General features: G+C 31.2%; 1 protein-coding gene across 5 annotated transcripts in view; it reads right to left on the bottom strand.

The window, feature by feature from the left end:
* Positions 1 to 602: 602 nt before the first annotated feature.
* The window catches only part of LOC148606950 (WD repeat and SOCS box-containing protein 1-like), a 30,020-nt gene continuing 12,416 nt past the window's right edge, over positions 603 to 18,206 (bottom strand). For 3 of the 5 annotated variants that reach the window (XM_088546469.1, XM_088546471.1, XM_088546470.1), the window contains 7 exons: positions 12,805 to 12,985; positions 9,307 to 9,569; positions 7,551 to 7,783; positions 6,843 to 7,015; positions 5,817 to 5,930; positions 5,103 to 5,216; positions 603 to 2,191 (listed from right to left, as the gene is read on the bottom strand). In XM_088546469.1, the coding sequence (XP_088402595.1) occupies positions 2,017 to 2,191; positions 5,103 to 5,216; positions 5,817 to 5,930; positions 6,843 to 7,015; positions 7,551 to 7,783; positions 9,307 to 9,569; positions 12,805 to 12,985 (1,253 nt within the window). In that variant the 3' untranslated portion in view covers positions 603 to 2,016. Of the gene's footprint in view, positions 2,192 to 3,083; positions 3,178 to 5,102; positions 5,217 to 5,816; positions 5,931 to 6,842; positions 7,016 to 7,550; positions 7,784 to 9,306; positions 9,570 to 12,804; positions 12,986 to 18,206 lie in introns of all 5 variants that reach the window. The other 2 variants (XR_015915406.1, XR_015915407.1) reach the window with 1 other exon arrangement.

Genomic DNA, 18,206 nt, shown 5'->3' with positions numbered 1-18,206 from the left:
ATTTCTGCTTCCGACAAATCAGAAAAAAACACAAAATGTTTTTTTTTATCATTTATTTAAAATGTACATTTGCAATAAGTCACAACATTATATTTACAAAATATTACATCATACTCAATTTCTTAAGGATATAAACAAGAAAATGAAAAGGAATTCAAACAAGCTGTTTCATGCAATGTAAGTCAAAGATGTAGAACTTTATATGAGTTAATAACTAGTGCTGCAAAACTAGCCGTTTCAACAACAAAAAATCCAGAGTCGAGATTTAAAAAAAAATACTCTACTTCAAAAAGATCAATAGCATATGCATTCATTTTCCCTTTAATCATACAAATCACTTTCATTACCTCACATACCCATCATTTAAAAAACTTACTTCTTATCCAATTATTTCTACCAATTTACATTCATACTGTATATGATAGGACCAACTTACTTATTTTTTTCTCTCTTCTCAAACCAGATTACAAACACTAGTACGATTTAACACTTTACATTCATTAGCCGGGCAGAAATTGTCATTAACGCTGACATTTTTTCATATCAAAAAGTGTCATAATTTGGTTTTGTTCAGACAATTCTCCAACCAATAAAACCACAACTGCATTTTCTATTTGTGTATTCAAAAAAAATCTGCAATTGCCAAACAAACTTATCAATTATAAATACACTGTCACACACCACTGGTTTTAATGTGTACTATAATTAGAATATTGGCTGTAAAAAAAATATAAAATGAGATTTCTATCCTCTCAGACTTGAAAAACTTGAACCAGAACTCGAAAAGTTAAATACATATTCAGTTTATTACATAATAAATCACACTTTATCTACCAAGCTAAATGTTCTAAAAAATTTAGCATAATTTAACAATATTCCATTGAAATCACTTTAATGTTTGTGAAAAAAAAATCATACCAACATTTACAGTAATTTAGCACATGATTTAGAGATAACCACGATTGAGTGACACAAAAAAAATTAATATCACCAGCATTTACATTAAACATAAATAGAGAAAATTCTTTTAGGGATGAGATGAGTATTTGTGTAAAATAAGTCTTACTTAAGTACTTCTCCATCTAAGAATCAGGCAAAATGTGTATAAGGTGTGGCACATAAAGAAAAATTAGAGATTTTATTGCATTATCCAAGTATTTATATCTCATAACATCAACAGCATATTGTCAAAGTGTAAAGTTTGCCTTTTTAAGATATCGATAGGTCAAATTTAATTGAAATGCACTATGGAAAAATGGCAGGAAAATTTTCCAGAACTTTTTTCTTTTATAAGCAGTCAAAAAACATCTATGTCATCAATGCTTCAGGATAAATTTAAATAGCTATTCAGATGTTTTCTAGGTGTATTTGAATATATTAGAGGCAAAAAGACCAAATTGAGATAAATGATGTGACATTCATTGCCTGATTCTTACACAAAATGGTACTTAACAATTATCTTACATTATATAAGTAAAGCAGTTGCCTTTCATACGATGAGAATGATATATAATGACTGATATTCTCACAACTGTATTGACAAAGAATAACAAACCTAGACACAAGTAAAACAGTCAAATGACGGCTGAAAAAGTCCTCTATAGAAATGTAATGAGAGGATGATAACTACTGCATGTTTTTTGGAGCATTATTTTCATTATTTAGTTGCTTCTGACAATAAATCAGACTTTACTGGAAAACTTAAAAAACGTGACCTGTACTTTCAATTTTGGTTTTATTTCTGAACTCCATTTCAGGATCACACATACTTCAGATTTATTCTATTAAAATGCTGCACTGCTTGAATGTACATGTATATTTTTATTTTCTATCACCCTATTCAAAAGTACATGTACACTGTACCAGTATTAACATGAATGTAACAGATTTACATGTAGAGATACACAAGCCACATACAATACTGAGAATGGAAATTATAATGTTCAATAAAACAGTATGCATTGTTCTTCACAATCATAAATTAGCACTCGAAAGAGAAATTTATGTATTTCATCTTCAGCTGCTTTGGCGATAGCTGTGATATTTCAAGTACTCCTTCATACGGAATGGTAAATGAAGGAAGTCCACCTTTGGTGATTTCACACAGTTTCTTATGGCAGTACGGCATAAATGCTGTAGGCGAGCGACTTTCGGTGGTGTCTGGTAGAATATCACCAATCCATCTTTGTCCCTGTCGAAAAAAAATATGAATGGATACAGAATCAGAGAAATATACCATAATATATAAAGTTTCTTAGTTTCTGACACACACCACACGATTATTTTATGAGTGAAAGCTGAATAAAGATGGACAAATACAGTGCCAGATTACGGGAATTTAAAACAAGGACTGCAATCAATTCAAAACAAAAGCTGTAACTAGCTAAAGATCTAAAAAAAAACAAAAAAAAAAAGTCAACAAGTCTGTGCTTAAACGAAAACAAGCAAATTTTGAAACTATATTAAAATAAGATGTTTTTTGGGGTTTTTTTTCAAAGCTGTGCAAATAGATTTAAAAAAAGATTAAATCTTTTACAAGCAAAGTCAAAATATTCTGAAATATTTCTAATATTTTCGGTACTTAAGACTTTTTTAATTATCAGATTTTTGTGGTATTGCATCTTAGAACTTCATCCTATATATCTTTATTTTCACAACAGGTACCGAGATTTCATTAAGAAATTGAACCATCATGGATTATTTCATGGGATTTACCAAGAGACAAGAAGAAAAATTGAATGACAAAAGGGGTATTTTGTTTGAAAACCAAAAATTGGTCTTCAGAGCAGAAGATGTGAAAACGATAACACCTTATACCATATGTTTAACAAAAAAACTAACCAAACTGTATCTTCAGAAGTATTTTGCAGCAAAAATTGAAGTTATGGAAATCTTAAATTAAGGAAACATAAAATAAACAGAACATTGACTATATATATATATATAAAAGTTTATCATTAATAAACAGAAACAAAAAAAAGTTTGATATCTTGATTTACCACTGTGAAATTACCCATGATGCAATTTCAAAAATGAAACTTTACAGTAAGGAATTGAACCAGACATAACTGGTTCTTACCAACCTTGACCTACAATCGAGACAGGTAAACATGATGCTGGATAAGAAAGGTTTTTCACTTTCTCCCAGCCCTTTTCTCTCCTTCTTAAGTGGTCCGTCTGCAGAACAAACAACTATTATAGCATATGACCTTGACCTTAAAGGTCAAAAGAAAGAGAGAACATAGAATACAAAACTTATCAAAGACATGCTTTTTATAAGATTTTTTACCAGAATTTGAATCATGATCTCAAGGTTTATTTTAAAATATCAAAGTCAGTATTTAACCTGTAATATAAGAATACACTATTCAACAGAGCACATCACAGAATGATAATTAATGACGTGATTAACAAGGAAACAGACAATAATTTTTCTTAAGCCTTTCCTCTGTCTGTTCCCAAACAGTTCATACTTAAAATGAAAAACAATCCTTGAAAACTGTTCACTTCAATAAACATATTTTTTCACAGGATACTATCCTGCTTTATAATGACAATGAAACATGTTTTGACATTCATAACATAATAACTACATAAAATGGTTTGTTAATTCAAAATAGATGATAGATTCTAAATGTTTAATTCTCTCCAGTAATATATAATAACCACTCAGAACTCAGTTTCTTATATGAACCTTATGTGAAGAAAAATGGTTTGAAAAGACTTTTTTTCATATTACCGACTTTGACTTCATTTCTAAAATTTTGAGCAAAGGGAAGTAACTCTCCAACCCAACAGACTGGTTTATTGTCCAATTTAAGCAATGGACAGCAGTAGACTTCAAATTGAAATATCTGACTACCAATAATTGGAACATCTAAGTACTTGGATACTTCTCAATAAATTATTTCAAACCATTCAGCTACTCACCCAAGAGAAAATATTTCAAGTTGGAAAAATGTTTTATACTGTTTTTTCTTTCCCCAAAGAAATTAACAACCAGGTTGCCATGTGTTGGTGGATTACGACCCATTGAAAAACTTGCTAAAATGGCTTGCATTCCATAAATATAAAAAATAACTATTTTCATCCCAAATGAATCAAAAGTCAGTCATAATTTTTAGTACTCTTAAAAGAAAGGTGAGAATAAATGGTACAAAGACAAGATTTCAAACTGAAGACAAGTGTGCAAAATCAAAGGTAAGAGTAATCAAGGAAACCAAGGTTATAGCGGTAATCAAAAGAATGTAATCCAGGGACAAAGACCAGATATGGAAAACAGACAAATACAACAAAGACCATAAAGTAACTAAAACCATACATACAAAGTAACAAAAGCAAATGAGCAACTCGGACTCCACTAAAAACTGGGAGTATGGACCAAGTGCACCAGTAGGCTAAGCGTCCTCTGCTTTTCTAGAAACAACTGCCGAGTTGCTCATAAAAAGTAAAGTCCCGGGTAGACAAATGAGGAAAGGAAAACCATGACCCGTTGCATAAATCAGTTTTCATGATGCAGATGGATACACCATAACGATCCACAAGTTCATGATGACGACCATAAAACTTCTGTATTGATGACTTCAATCTTGTAGCAACGTAATCCTGTTCCAGAAGCCAATTTGTCTGAGTTCTAGCGCAATACAAAAAGTCTGCGTAGTATCGACAAGCTCTGGCATAACGTATGAGTTGTGATATGAACATTCCATACGCAGGTGCTGAAGGGATGTTGCCACAGATGAAAGGAAAGTTGACAATTCTGAATGAAAAGTCATCATGTTTGTTATAAAGTTTGGTCAATAAAAAATGTCTACTGGTGCTATGAATTTCTCAGACCAGTGTTTGAAATTTAAAATTTCTACAAATGAAAATAGATTCCGATAGTCCAAGAAACTGGGTTCTTTTTCAAAATATACTTTACCTGTTCTGAAATGAAACCTTATATTCATATTTACTTAACACTTTTCTGTTTATTATAATGTCCAATCACCAAAACACATAAATATATATATCCAGTTACTTCCCTTTATGAGGTACCACTTAATACATGGTATAATGTTTACATAATGTTTCATGTAAACTTGCAATAACGGTATACATACTCGACAGAGATTCGATGTCCTTTAGGAGAGAAAGCACAATACACGGCATTCTGTTGTTCTGTAATGAATGCTGGATCCTCTCCTTCATCTTCTAATACCCAACATCTGACGTAACTGAAAATAAAATCAAAATTAAATGTCATTCTATCATTTTTTGCAAGTTTTGAAAAACATTTTTTTGTTTTCAAGATACCTCTGTATACATGTACACATATTCTTCATAGAAGCTATAGATATATCATAAATCTTCAGCCTTAAATACACCTTTTTTGCTATAAAAGAGTTACCATGGCCTTTCTTCTAAATTCACTAATTATTTTTTTTCTCCAAGCCAGTCTTTCAGTAAAGAAATATTCACGTAACCAACTAATATGACCATTGGACAAAATGAACTAAAGATTCCACTGTCTCCCATTTTGAGTCAGGGAGGTGATTAAATTTTTGCACGAGTTTTCCCATTATTTTACATCTTTCAAGTTTTCTTCAGATTCCATGGGAAAAACCAATTCTCTTTCAGTCTATTGTTGATTTCAATTATTTTTTCCACTTTCTGTAATAAAGTTGTGATTTAAACATGCTTGCTAAAGCTTGCAGGTTGAAAATATTAATATACCATATCAAGCTCAAGCAAAGAAATAATTTAAACCACTAGTTACCGAAGGAGAATCTATATACATATAAACAGAAGAATCGATCAACCATTTGTGTACTTACCCGTCATCATTGATGGTGGTGATCATGTGACCATGTGGATGAAATGAGATTCCTCTGATGTAGAAATCGTTGGCCCCAGCAGCATAAATAGGTCGTGGAGGGGGAAACATGTGGCTACAAATATATAAATACTTGTAAATTACCAAGTAGCAGTTGTAAATGAATTGAGGAAGACAGCTTCAAATAATATCTGAAAAAAATTGAATAAACCAAAGGAAAAGTTCATAAAAATTATCCAAGAAAAAACACAGCCGGAATAAGATTCAAATCGTAGATATGTATATTTAACAATTTATTTCAGCATAATCCTTTTCAAAAACTCTTTTAAAATTTCTTAAGGCTTCTGAGTCGGGAGACCATTTTCACAACATAAAAAAGCATTTTTGTACACTGACCAAAATATGCCTTCATGGGAAATTATATTTATTGCTGATTTGAATGAAGCAAACATAAATCACTGGTTAGATTGTACAGAGTTAAATGACATTTATTAAAACGGGTGTTTAAAGACACGCTAGGGAGTCCCATTTTCGACACTTATTTATTTTAAATAAAATCCCCTATAGTAAATTAATGAAGAATACTTGTCCAATGAATATGACTTAAGTAATGACTCCAAAGAAATCTCAAGCTCAGTGATAAAATAATTCAAGGGTATAAACTGATCTTAAAATCACAAGATAGGACCATTTGTTTTTCTTTGTTACAATGTACAAATGTAGTATGTAAGCAAATTGTTGGTTTTACCAGTTGTTCAGGGTTACTTTTTCCTAAATTGAGAAATAAAAAACAAAATTTTTAAATTACATTACTAAATACTTATTACTTCTTCAATTTCCAGAATTTTGGAAGAAAACATGATATTGTTAGTCATAATTGAGGGTGGCAACAATGGGAACCTGGTAAAAATGGTCCACTGACTCTACCTCAATTCAAGTTTGTTTTCTTTAATGAGGAAGAGAAAATATTCCATACCATCAAAAAATTAATATTGTAATCGTAAGGCATGCAAGATCAAAAACTCACCACAACTCTTTCAATGACTGTCCAGTACAAGTGTCCCAGATAATAACCCTTGTATCACATGATGCAGTTGCTAGAAGAGCGCCATCTGGTGAGAAACAACAACCAACAACATCATGATAGTGTCCATGGAGATGAAAAGGACTGTAATTCTTGCACATATCCCAGAGTATCACCTGAAATAGTACAGACAATAAAGTGTGCCAACATGCATAAAAAAATAACAGGATAACTAATACATGTATGAAGGAGTGAATAACCAAAATATAATCACAAGTGCCCGAAGAACACGTGAATTTAACAAATGCGCAAAAGTTGTTCCCTGCAACAAGTTAGATCTTAAATCTTGGCACCAGTAACTGCTATTTTCAACAAAAATTTTAGAATTTGTGATCAGCAGATTCATATTAGTGATGTGATGTTTTGGTAGGAGAAAGTTCAAGAGTAAAATTACTGAACTGATTTAACAGTGTGAATAATAAAAAATTTTATACAGGGAACATTTGACAAATCATTGCTATCTTAAATGAAATTTCAGAATAACTAAAAAACTAAGTGAGCAATTTCTAAAATATAATACAAATTTGATAAAAAGCTAATTTAAGAGTAGCGTACTCTCCTTGCCAAAAATCTCATATATATAGCATTGTTTCATCCATACAATAAAATTCTAGTGCATAACTATATTAATTAAATAGAAGGATGACTTACAGATTTGTCACTGCCAACACTGGCAACAAAATCACATTTTGGCGACCACTTTGCAGCATAAACCCATTTTATATTGGCTCGAGCAGATTTCCTCATGTTGCCGTCATCATTTAAGTCCCAAAACTTTATTGTTCCATCTCTTGACCCTGATACTAAATTTAGACTTCCGTCAGGTGCAAAATCCAAACTTTTTACAATATCTTTGTGGTCTTTCAACAATAAGAGAAGCTTGCCTGAAAATAAAAATTCATGGTTTAAATGTTTATAACTTGAATTTATTAATTAAATGCTGATGAACTTGTTACACTGAGTAACCAAAATATGATTATATACAAGAAAATGGAAAAACATGCAGATTCTTTTTTAAAAATAGCGCACAGAATTTGTTTCTTATGTGGAGAGAAGGGCAGAAAAATGAGGAGACAGATGGATGGAGACACGTAATACATTATTCAAAGAACATGCTAATAATGCCGCTTTTTTGATAGATCACTTCTTTAAGCCCTGATACTATGCAGAAAGGTATAATAAATAAATAAAAATGAAAAAAATAGGGCATTAATGGAACATCAAGTGATAACCTGCCAAGTGATGGTAAAATTTTCAAAATGGCTTATCTAGAAAACTACAGTTTGGATATTGCTGAAAATCAAACTTAGCCAGTATTTTACATTACTGAACAACTGTGCTACGTTTCAAACAAATTCATAGATCCGTTCTCAAGTTATAATCTGGAAATCATCGGGGGATGAACTGACGGACAGACATGCAACTTTTGAAAGGGTATAAAATAACACCTAGCCGGGGTGAGGGGTGGGGGGCAGGCCTTACATTAAGAGGCGATACCAGGTACTTTTACCCTTCTAAACTACTGAAAGGTACCTCCAGAATTTAAAAATTTAAAATTTCATATATTTTTATTAAACAAAATGATGAATAGTACCTCCTACCAAAAAAAAACCAAAGGTACCTGCATTGCAAAAAATAATGAAACCCCTGTGCAGGGTATAGAAAGAACAGATACACCTATTCATTATTTCATTTTTCAGTATCAATAGAATCCTCTCTATTCAGAAATTAACAGGACTTGTCAAATTTGTTTGTGAAACATGAATTTTGTTGTTGCCTCCTTGACATATTCACCATACCTATTCTTGTTATATGTACTGTTAACTGTTAAATTTTGACAGCAATTTTCTTTTCATTATTTTTGCGGTAAGACTTGTTAAGCAAAAATTAACCCATAGTGAATATAATCATCATAGAAAATTATAATGCATTTGGGGAACATTCACAAATTAATTTAAAACTGGGTGAAAGAGTAGACTTATCAAAGAAACTGCGAAAAATGGGTGGTTAGAAGTTCTCTTTTAAAGTACATGCATGTACTTTGTAAATACATGTTCTTCTTAAATGGTCTTCATCCATATGTTTTAGGAAATACATTAAGATTAGCTAGTGTTGATAAATATTAATGATCCTATGTTCCGTCTTAGTCTTAGCTGTTGTAACTGAAGAGACTTCCTGTTCATATTTCACCAATCATCCAAATATAAACTCTGGGATCCTGACACACCCCCCTATGACTAAGAACAAAAAGAAGCCAAAGTATGATATTTCTATGTGATGAAGCAAAGAAGTTTGTCAATATTTATTTAGAAGATACTGATTCTTCAAAATTCACATGGATTGTAAAAGAATCCATAATGTTACCAAACCACAACTTTATTTACAAATGTATAAATAAAGAACATACCAGTGGAGCAGTCCCACACTCTTATTTTCCCATTCTGGTGCCCAGTAGCTAGCAGTAGTCCCTTGTCCACCTTAAACCTTTTCCACATCAATGCATTGTCCTCCTTTGTGGATCCAGACCCAAATGCCACAGACCACACATTCTCCATGCCATCCAGAACCCTGGTTGGTCTTCGTTCTATGTGACATTCTGCGTGCTTTGTCAGATGAATCGTTATATCGTTAGCAGTATTGTTTTCTATAACCTCATTCTCACTGTATACACTGGAATGAATAACAAGAAATGAAGAAAATTATATTGCTGTAATATTTTTTTCTAATTATTTTATTTATCTGTACCTGTTTGAAAAATTTGTGTCCCATCAGATCATTATTTTTTTTATTTCATAATCATATACTATAAATGCATTAATTTTCGGGGTGTACAAATTTTCACTCTTTTTGTGGTGAATTGAAAATCATGAAAAAATAGTACCACAAAATTGCTTTTTAACACTATTTAACACTAATCATTTGTTAAAACAGTGAAAAATTGATCCCTGCGAACATGATTACTGTACAGAATCTGCGTAAATTAGCAACTGCAAAAGCTAATACTTTAACAGTATTAAGTACTAGTTTTTGTAACAATCATGCAAAATCTGAAAAATATGATACACCCCAAAAAAGGCTGCATATTTTTTATTTTTGTTAATAAGTTGTTTCATAGGTATCTATTATGAAATGTGTAATTATTCATTCCGTTCTCTCTGCTCTTAGAAGATAATCAACATTGAAAATCAAAGAGATTATTCTATTGTATTTGAGTGTTTTTTACAGAGTTATTTCCCTTATTTTTGAAATCTACAGTGCATTCTATATATTTTATATCTCTTAAGAACATGGGTTATATGAAAAACCGAATGTTAATTTCTGTTTACTATGGCAATTCAAATAAAATATCAAAAATAAAAATATGTAGGCTTTTCACCCATAAATCACTTTTTGCATGATTCTTAGCTGGAGTGCTACTTAATTGCTTCTTAGGCATGAAGATATGTTTTAAAAATGTTCAGATGAAAATACATTAAAAAATTATTTTATTTTGAACAATAAATTACCACCTTTGCAGACTTTAAAAGTAATAATATATATTCTTTTTTAAGTTAACAAACAACAGACACCAAGTGATAGCAGGTGTTCACATTGACCTTTTGACCAGGTAAGTTGAAAGTCAGACCACAGTTATGCCAATGTTAAATTATTCTTAAAAGTAAAAAATGCCCATAACTCTTTAACACTGATACATAATATCATTTTGTGGCACATAATTGTCTCAATTCTGTCTCTTTTGCCTAAAAAAAATATTTAATTCATTTAGAAAATAACCCAAAAGCTATTTCAAATTATCCTGAAGTATCTGTGACCTTTACAAACACTATGACGATTATTTCTGGAGGGTATAAGGTATTTACTTTGATAATGCAATAAAATTTCAGTGTTTTTTTTTTTCCTCATGTGCCATACCTTACATACCATTTGCCTGATTTGTAAACACAGTAGTACTTAAACATGATTTACCCTTTTTTTTTGCTGCTGACCCTAAAGTTTTTTTTTTTAAACTGTTAAAAAATTCATATTTCCAAACTTCTATTTTCAGATTTTCAGGGTCTTTAACATCTTCTGGTTTCAGCATTTAAATGTATGATAACACGCCATGGCCATGTTGGCCACCAGTTTACTTTCCATTGTATTGTAAATAAATTGAAACAAGCAATATTATGAATTTAAAGAAAAGTAACTTAGGGAGTGAGTAATAAGTGATTAAAGACATTATGTCTGAGGCTGTAGAGCACATGTATAATAATGATAAAGAAAAAAAATTAAATATAAAATTATTTTCTGACCTACCAACCCATATTTTTTCTGGCTGGTAGCAGGAAACACGACTATTATTTTTGTTTGCCACATATATGACTACTTTTGGGGTTCAAAATATGTGTAGTTTGGGTTTCAGTGATACTTTAAATTTTTATTCTTGAAACCTCAAATTTCATAACATTCGAGTAACCAAAAGGCCATTATTTCTGAGTGTAAAGTAAGAGTCTAAAAAGACCATCTCAAAGCTTAAGTATACTGGATGGAACTCATTATTATGGTAAATTGGGATATTTTGGTCATAGTTTTATTTTGTTTTATTTGGCACCTCTCTCGAAAGAGCCACAAATTGAACACACCAACATATCACCTATGTCAAAATTTAGAAAAAAGCCAACATATATCTTTGTATTGGTAGATGTTAAAAATGTAACAGTTTCTACGGTGAAATATTCTTTACATTTATGTTTTTATTGTTATATAAAAATTATTGAGTAATAAAACAATAATGACACTTCGTTTCAAGATAAACGGTAGAAATACATTTGGCACTGGTAGCATTAGATTCCTTCTAGGACCATACATGAAGGATTGTTTGTTTCCACTTATAGGAAAACAATAATGAACAATATCACCAAAAATAAACACACCAACACCAAAAATGCATATGTTGATAGAAAATGACCAAAATAACCAGTCACCAAAATATCTTAATTAACAGTAGTCTATCGCGAGGATCACGACTCTTGTCAAATAGTGAATAAAAATAACTTTGGAAAAACAAAATGGAAATCACTTCTGAAACAGACATCTTCTGAGGTATAATCATTGATTTCCTGAGTCAAACCTAACACCTGCCTATAGAAAACAAATCCTTAAATCTAAAAGAGGTTCAGTGCAGACAGTTGGTTTCATTATACCTCCAATATCTTGTTTCCCCCTTTAAAAAAGGTTTGGTTTAGACAGATTTCAATATATTTTAAATATTTTTTAATACACTGTACACAAAGTTGGTGAAAAACTTCGATGACAATTTGAACAAATGCCAGTAAAAAATTTTACCCTAATGCAATATAATCTTGAAGTTTGTGACTCTTTACACAATAAATATATATGTGTAGAGCTTTTTATGCAGAATCACAATTAGTATGGGATCATTTGCAGTAAAAATCCGTACTAATTACAGAATTAGTAAACCAGTGTTCAATTTCAATACAGGTAAGGTGCTGTTCTTGCTAAGTGTAAACTGGTTCAGGACATTTTTCAGTTCCGTAAACCAAAACAAAAATTTTTCTAGTAACATTTAGACTTATGGCAAGTAAATTCAAAAGTCTTATTTCACACCCTTGACTTAAAGTATACATGCCTACATATCTTGGCAAAACAGACTAGAAATTAGAGAACCAAGATTCTAGTGGAAATTAAAAGAATGTAATCCAGGGACAGATCAGACATAGAAAACTGACAAACACAACAAAGAACATAAAGTAACTAAAATAATAAACACAAAGTAACAAAAGTAAATGAGCAACTCTGACTCCACTAAAAACTGGGAGCATGGACCAGATGCACCGGTAGGAACAATGTCCTATGCTTTTCTATAAACTAATATTTTTACTAAACATTACAAGTTAATACTTACATTTTATCTTGTAAGTTGTCATAGGGTATCAGCTCAACTTTCCCTCCACCACTTGGCCAAGCAAAGTAAGAGTTATCTGGAGACCATGCACATGTTTTAGTAACAGTCTGTTGTTGTCGTAGTGATCTGTGATACACTGGCGCTAAATGGTGACATAACTGGTCTGTCTGCTTCAGATGATCTTTAAAAAAAGAAGAATAAATTACAGTGAATTTAGTAATTATTGCATGCATTAATGATTGTAATTTTGCAGTTTCAGCCAAAACTTGTGACTGTATTATTTTATCTAAGGATTTGAGCAAAATTCCTGCACTAATACATAAAATTATATGTGCAAGTTTTTATCATTGTGAATTCAAGCCTGGGTCACAATTTTCACATGGTACAATAATTTCCAAATTTTCAGGACTTAAAAATAATTTAAGGAGTAAATCTATAACACCCTTTTAAACATCAATTTTGTTTTTGCTTGAAACTGTGCCCCAAAAATTATCCACATTTGGAATTTTTTATCAGCCCATAAATTTCATTGCGTTCTAGGGTGTTTAATTTTTTCTCTTTTTTTAATTTCTTCTGGTTTTGAAAAGGGTATTGTGTTCATTACATGCTTCGTAGAAAAAGTAAGAGACGAAATCCTGACAAACCAAGATTGGTTTATGTCCCCTGCCACTGATGAAGGTCAAATCCATAGAAATATTGCAAACTGTCCGATAACTCTTTCAAAATTTGTTGAAAAAAGTAGCATTAGAGCATGGTCATCAACACTTCATAACAATTCATCCTACCATACATAGGACAAATTCACAACATTTGTTTTTCATATGTTTGAAAAACACATGAAAAAACATATGTTTATCATATGTTTAGGACCACCATGAAAAACATATGTTCAAGGCAAACAGATTTATTCATGAATAACAAGAATATTCACATGGTCCTAAACATATGTTTCCAATATCAAATCTTGATTCCCTTGATTACTCTTCCATATATGTTACAATTTTTCCTGTGTATATGTACATGTATATGAAAGAAGTTCCAGAGAAAGTGAATCGTAAAAGTACAGTGAACAGATAGACTGGGGAATTGATACCATTACCATGTCCCTCCTATTGCCTTGCAGCAGACGACAACATATTTGTTCAAATGGTGGATATACATACCAGTATACAAATTAACTTATAATTTATCACACTTCACTCTACATGTTGACATTCTCCCAAACAGTTAGAGTGGGGAAATGCTCTCAGACCCATGAAGGCTGGGCTCTGCCACCAACACTTGGTGATTCTACTTACCCACTAACATTGACCTTCAGAGGCCTGTATTGGTATTCAAGGTCATTAAAAACCCAAAATCATCATCAATTTATCACAAACAACTTATATATACTGATAGTTTCCTGTAACACTGATCATGATACTAGTATCTCCTGAACTTGTCCCATTAAAAACATTGATCATGAAGCACTGATTCACAAATAATCAACAACATGTAAAGGTCAGTCAGCTTGAAATCTTTATATGATGGGTTCCTCAATGACTTGTACATACATTTACCAGTCTCTATTGACATATGTTGTATTTTCTGATTCACCACTTGACTGATTTTTATGTTATCACAAGTATCTAATGTATTATGGAAAGTAGATGGTTTTCTGTTTTTAATACAACTTGAAGAAGGAATTTCATACATGAAACTTATAAACTGTTACATTCAATTACTGAATGCAGTTAGTTTAGAAAAAAAAACGAAAAAAAATAATATACATTGTACTTAAATAGCAGTCTTTATAAAAATCAGAAAGGCAATCCATGCATGTCAAAAACCCACTAAATTCACTTCTATTTCATATTCAAAAACTGTAAGTGATCATATAATGTCTTAGGTTTTTTTATTTGGTTATTGCACTTTTGAAAAAAAATTATATAGATTGTGTATGAAATTGGCACTTCACAAGATTTATCATTCTTGATTTGATTAGATTTAGTTGATCATAGTGGGAGGTAAATGTATGACTTTCTCAAAAGTACAGACCTGAATACAGAAAGAGCTTTTACTACATATAAATACAGCATATGTAGACTGAAAAAGCTTGATTGTTTGTTTGGTTTTTCTACACCATGATTGAATCACTTTACCATTGGCAGTGTCTGAATTTTACATGGACTTGTACTTCATTTTTTCATTAGCACATTTATAGTACTTGAATCAGATTTGCTACAGGTTACTTATATTGTTCATTATTTGATATAATTAAAAAAAGATGACTGTTATTTTATTGATATTTTTTCACATCTTTATATATATATAAAAAGACTTGAGGGTACAGTTATAGTAACTCTATCTCATGTATACACTGTCAAACAATCAGTCTGCATCTAACTGTCCTTAAAACCCTTTTTGCTAAAACTTTTTTTTTCTAATTTACACTCAATGATGTACATCAACAAATAAAGACATGCCTGCTTGCTGCATGTGTAAACATACATGTACACAAATAAACTATAAAGATGTTTTGTCATCTGTCACATTTGTAAAAAATAGAAATTGAAAATGATGTGAGTAGCTGCAAAAAAAAATTTCACTTCTCCCTGACCCATACCAACTTCTCCTTGTTGTCTCTCTGAGAGAGAAGTCACTTCTCCCTGTTTCTCTAAACTTGCTTTAGACATGACACTTGCATTTCAGTCACATGATTTTAACAAAATTCCAAGTCACCATATCTCTTCAAAAGAAATTGTGTAAACTTACTGGTATAGTCAACAAAATAGGTATACCCTCACTTGTACAGCCATCCCACAATCAGGACGTTGATATCTGTCAACAAATACCTTACAACCTATGTCCCCATATAAAGCCGCATACCAAATTTTAAATCAATCCATTTAAAAGGAGTCAACCTCAAGAAAATTCAGACAGATGTACAGCCTGATGGACAGATATTGTAATTCCAATATACCATAAGCTCATTGAGTGGGTCAGGGGATATCATTATAGTGCTGTAACAGTGAGAACATTATGCAACAGACTTTGTATTGATCTTCAAAATGTAGGATGAACCAACAGACCATAGCCTAAATGAGTAATAGATTACACAGTCTACCATGTACAAGTATAAAATTACATGAAAAAAAGCACATAACCATTTTTCACATTTAAAGAAAAGGACTATAATTATTTAGGTACAGATAAGGTAAACTATATAGGTGAGCTCACCTTGTTATGACAATGACAAATAGGTTATCTACCTTTATGACATCACTTAATGATTGTTATTTATGCTGTCTATTAAAAAGTTTACAGTGATCTTTCAAAATATGTTAAGTCCTGAACAAACAAATAAAATATTTAAAGGAGTGTATTCCTATAAGCTACAAAATAGCAGCATTTTGATCCTGGACTTCCTAAATTATTTCATTTGAAGTGTGAGAGAAAAAATGCACAAGTACTGGTTTGCCCAGTTGTATCTACCCTTTCATTTGCATAGTTCTTCATACATTTTATACCAGTTGTCTTGCCAAGTAGTTTGATAAGCTCTATATGAGTTTCTTATAGTTTGACAATTAGCCCAGTTCTATCAACCAGTGACAAACTTTGCCTGATTATTTGATATTTTGCCAAGCTCTATCTACCAGTGAAGATCTTTGCCAGATTGCCTGATTGTTGCCCAGCTTTACAACTACATTTCCCTATCATTTGCATGACACTAGCATAAGTAAAGGACAATTGTTTTCTTCCATAAAAAGTTAAGTACTTGAAAATATGAATTTGTAGGAAACTTCTAGCATAAACTTAACCAAAAATGGAAGAAACTGTTATCTACATGTACATGGCACACATGTATACAAAATGTGCTCGATGCCACTTAATAGGGACTTTCACTGAGCTGATTCTCATAAGCATGATTTATGAGAACCACTTAAGGTTAGTTTCTGCATTATTTTGTTTTACATTGATAGGGTTAAAAATATTATGCATGTACATTCACATGATGTTAATATAAACCTTATCTGAACTTTTCATGACCATTTATGTGTAAGTATTTCTTTCTCTCAATTAGTCATGGCTATAAATACAAAATATAAATTTACCTTTAAATAAATACAGACAATTAAGGAACTTCAAACAAACATGTTTAGTGAATTGTTTGTTAAGCTAAAAACGTAGTAAATTGGTAATAATATTATGAAAGACATCTGTTACATCTTTCACAGTTTGGTTTCTTTATTTATCTACATATGTAGTTATTCAAACTTAGCCAAACAAGAAGTTCCAATACATGTATTTTTCAGAAGATCTTCTGTAGATTTTAGACAATTAATCATAATTTTATTCAGACAACAGAATAAAATATAATTACACATGAAAACTGACACTTACATTTCCTTTCAATTATTACTTTGAAATGAACAAGAAAACAAGGACAAAGAACACCAGGGGATTTTTTTGATCTCCTACTAAATTGAATTTATAAACATGGTACATTTGTAATAGAATGTTACAATCTGTATTTTTGTTAAGGACTAAATGCAGTACATCACCACAATAGAATGTTTTACTAAGTTTTGATTGAGTAATGACAAGTCAAACATAGTTAAAAACTCAAGATTTTTCAAAAATAACGACAATTTAGTATAAATTTGATCATTATTTTCAAATTAGTGATGCCAGCACCAAAAAAGACCCAGCAAATCTTCTGATATAATAGATTACAAGTACTACCTTTCAAAAAAAAGAAAAGAAAGCGGACGCATATTGTCGCTTAGTTAATACCCAAATCTGTGTTTCATATTTCAATTATTTTCTTGGCCAAACAAGAAAACGAAATGTATTTTCAATTATTCAATTTATAAAAGATTATTCAATATATAAAAGTGATTGAAAATATTTCGGACACTAATGCCCCCATGGAGCCTTAAATCTCACATTTGCTATCACAGTTGTTAAATAAAATGTGAGGTTGTAAGCTACATCGGTTAGGTTGCCATGGTTAAGCATCATGGATGTCACATGATGTCAAAGCAAACTCAACACTGACTGTGTCGTAAAAATGCTTCATAATATCAAGGTATTACATGGGTCTAAATTGGTACAGACACTCATATTTCATGTGGAATGTGTAGTTTTTGAAAAGTTTAAGAAAAACCAACTACATTTATGTTCTGACCAATGATTATGACTAAAATGTGCAAATAAGGTTAAAAATATATGCAATTAAACTCTGGGTTTAACACTTTTATTCAGCAAGTGGAAGTTTGCCAATTTCAACCATAAATGTACCTCAACCGTTGTTATAAAACTTTTTGAGTTAGGGCAGCAGAATATTGTCCATAATTGTCCATAATGAATGCAAAAACACCAAGTGATACAATTATACAACAATCAGCCAATGCCAAAGA

This window comes from Perna viridis, chromosome 9 (genome assembly GCF_037379345.1).
Source record: "Perna viridis isolate PV_CMFRI_1.1 ecotype Kerala chromosome 9, ASM3737934v1, whole genome shotgun sequence".
NCBI classification, from domain to species: Eukaryota; Metazoa; Mollusca; class Bivalvia; order Mytilida; family Mytilidae; genus Perna; species Perna viridis.
Note: the sequence above shows the minus strand (reverse complement) of the source record. Positions and strands in the feature narration are given on the sequence as shown.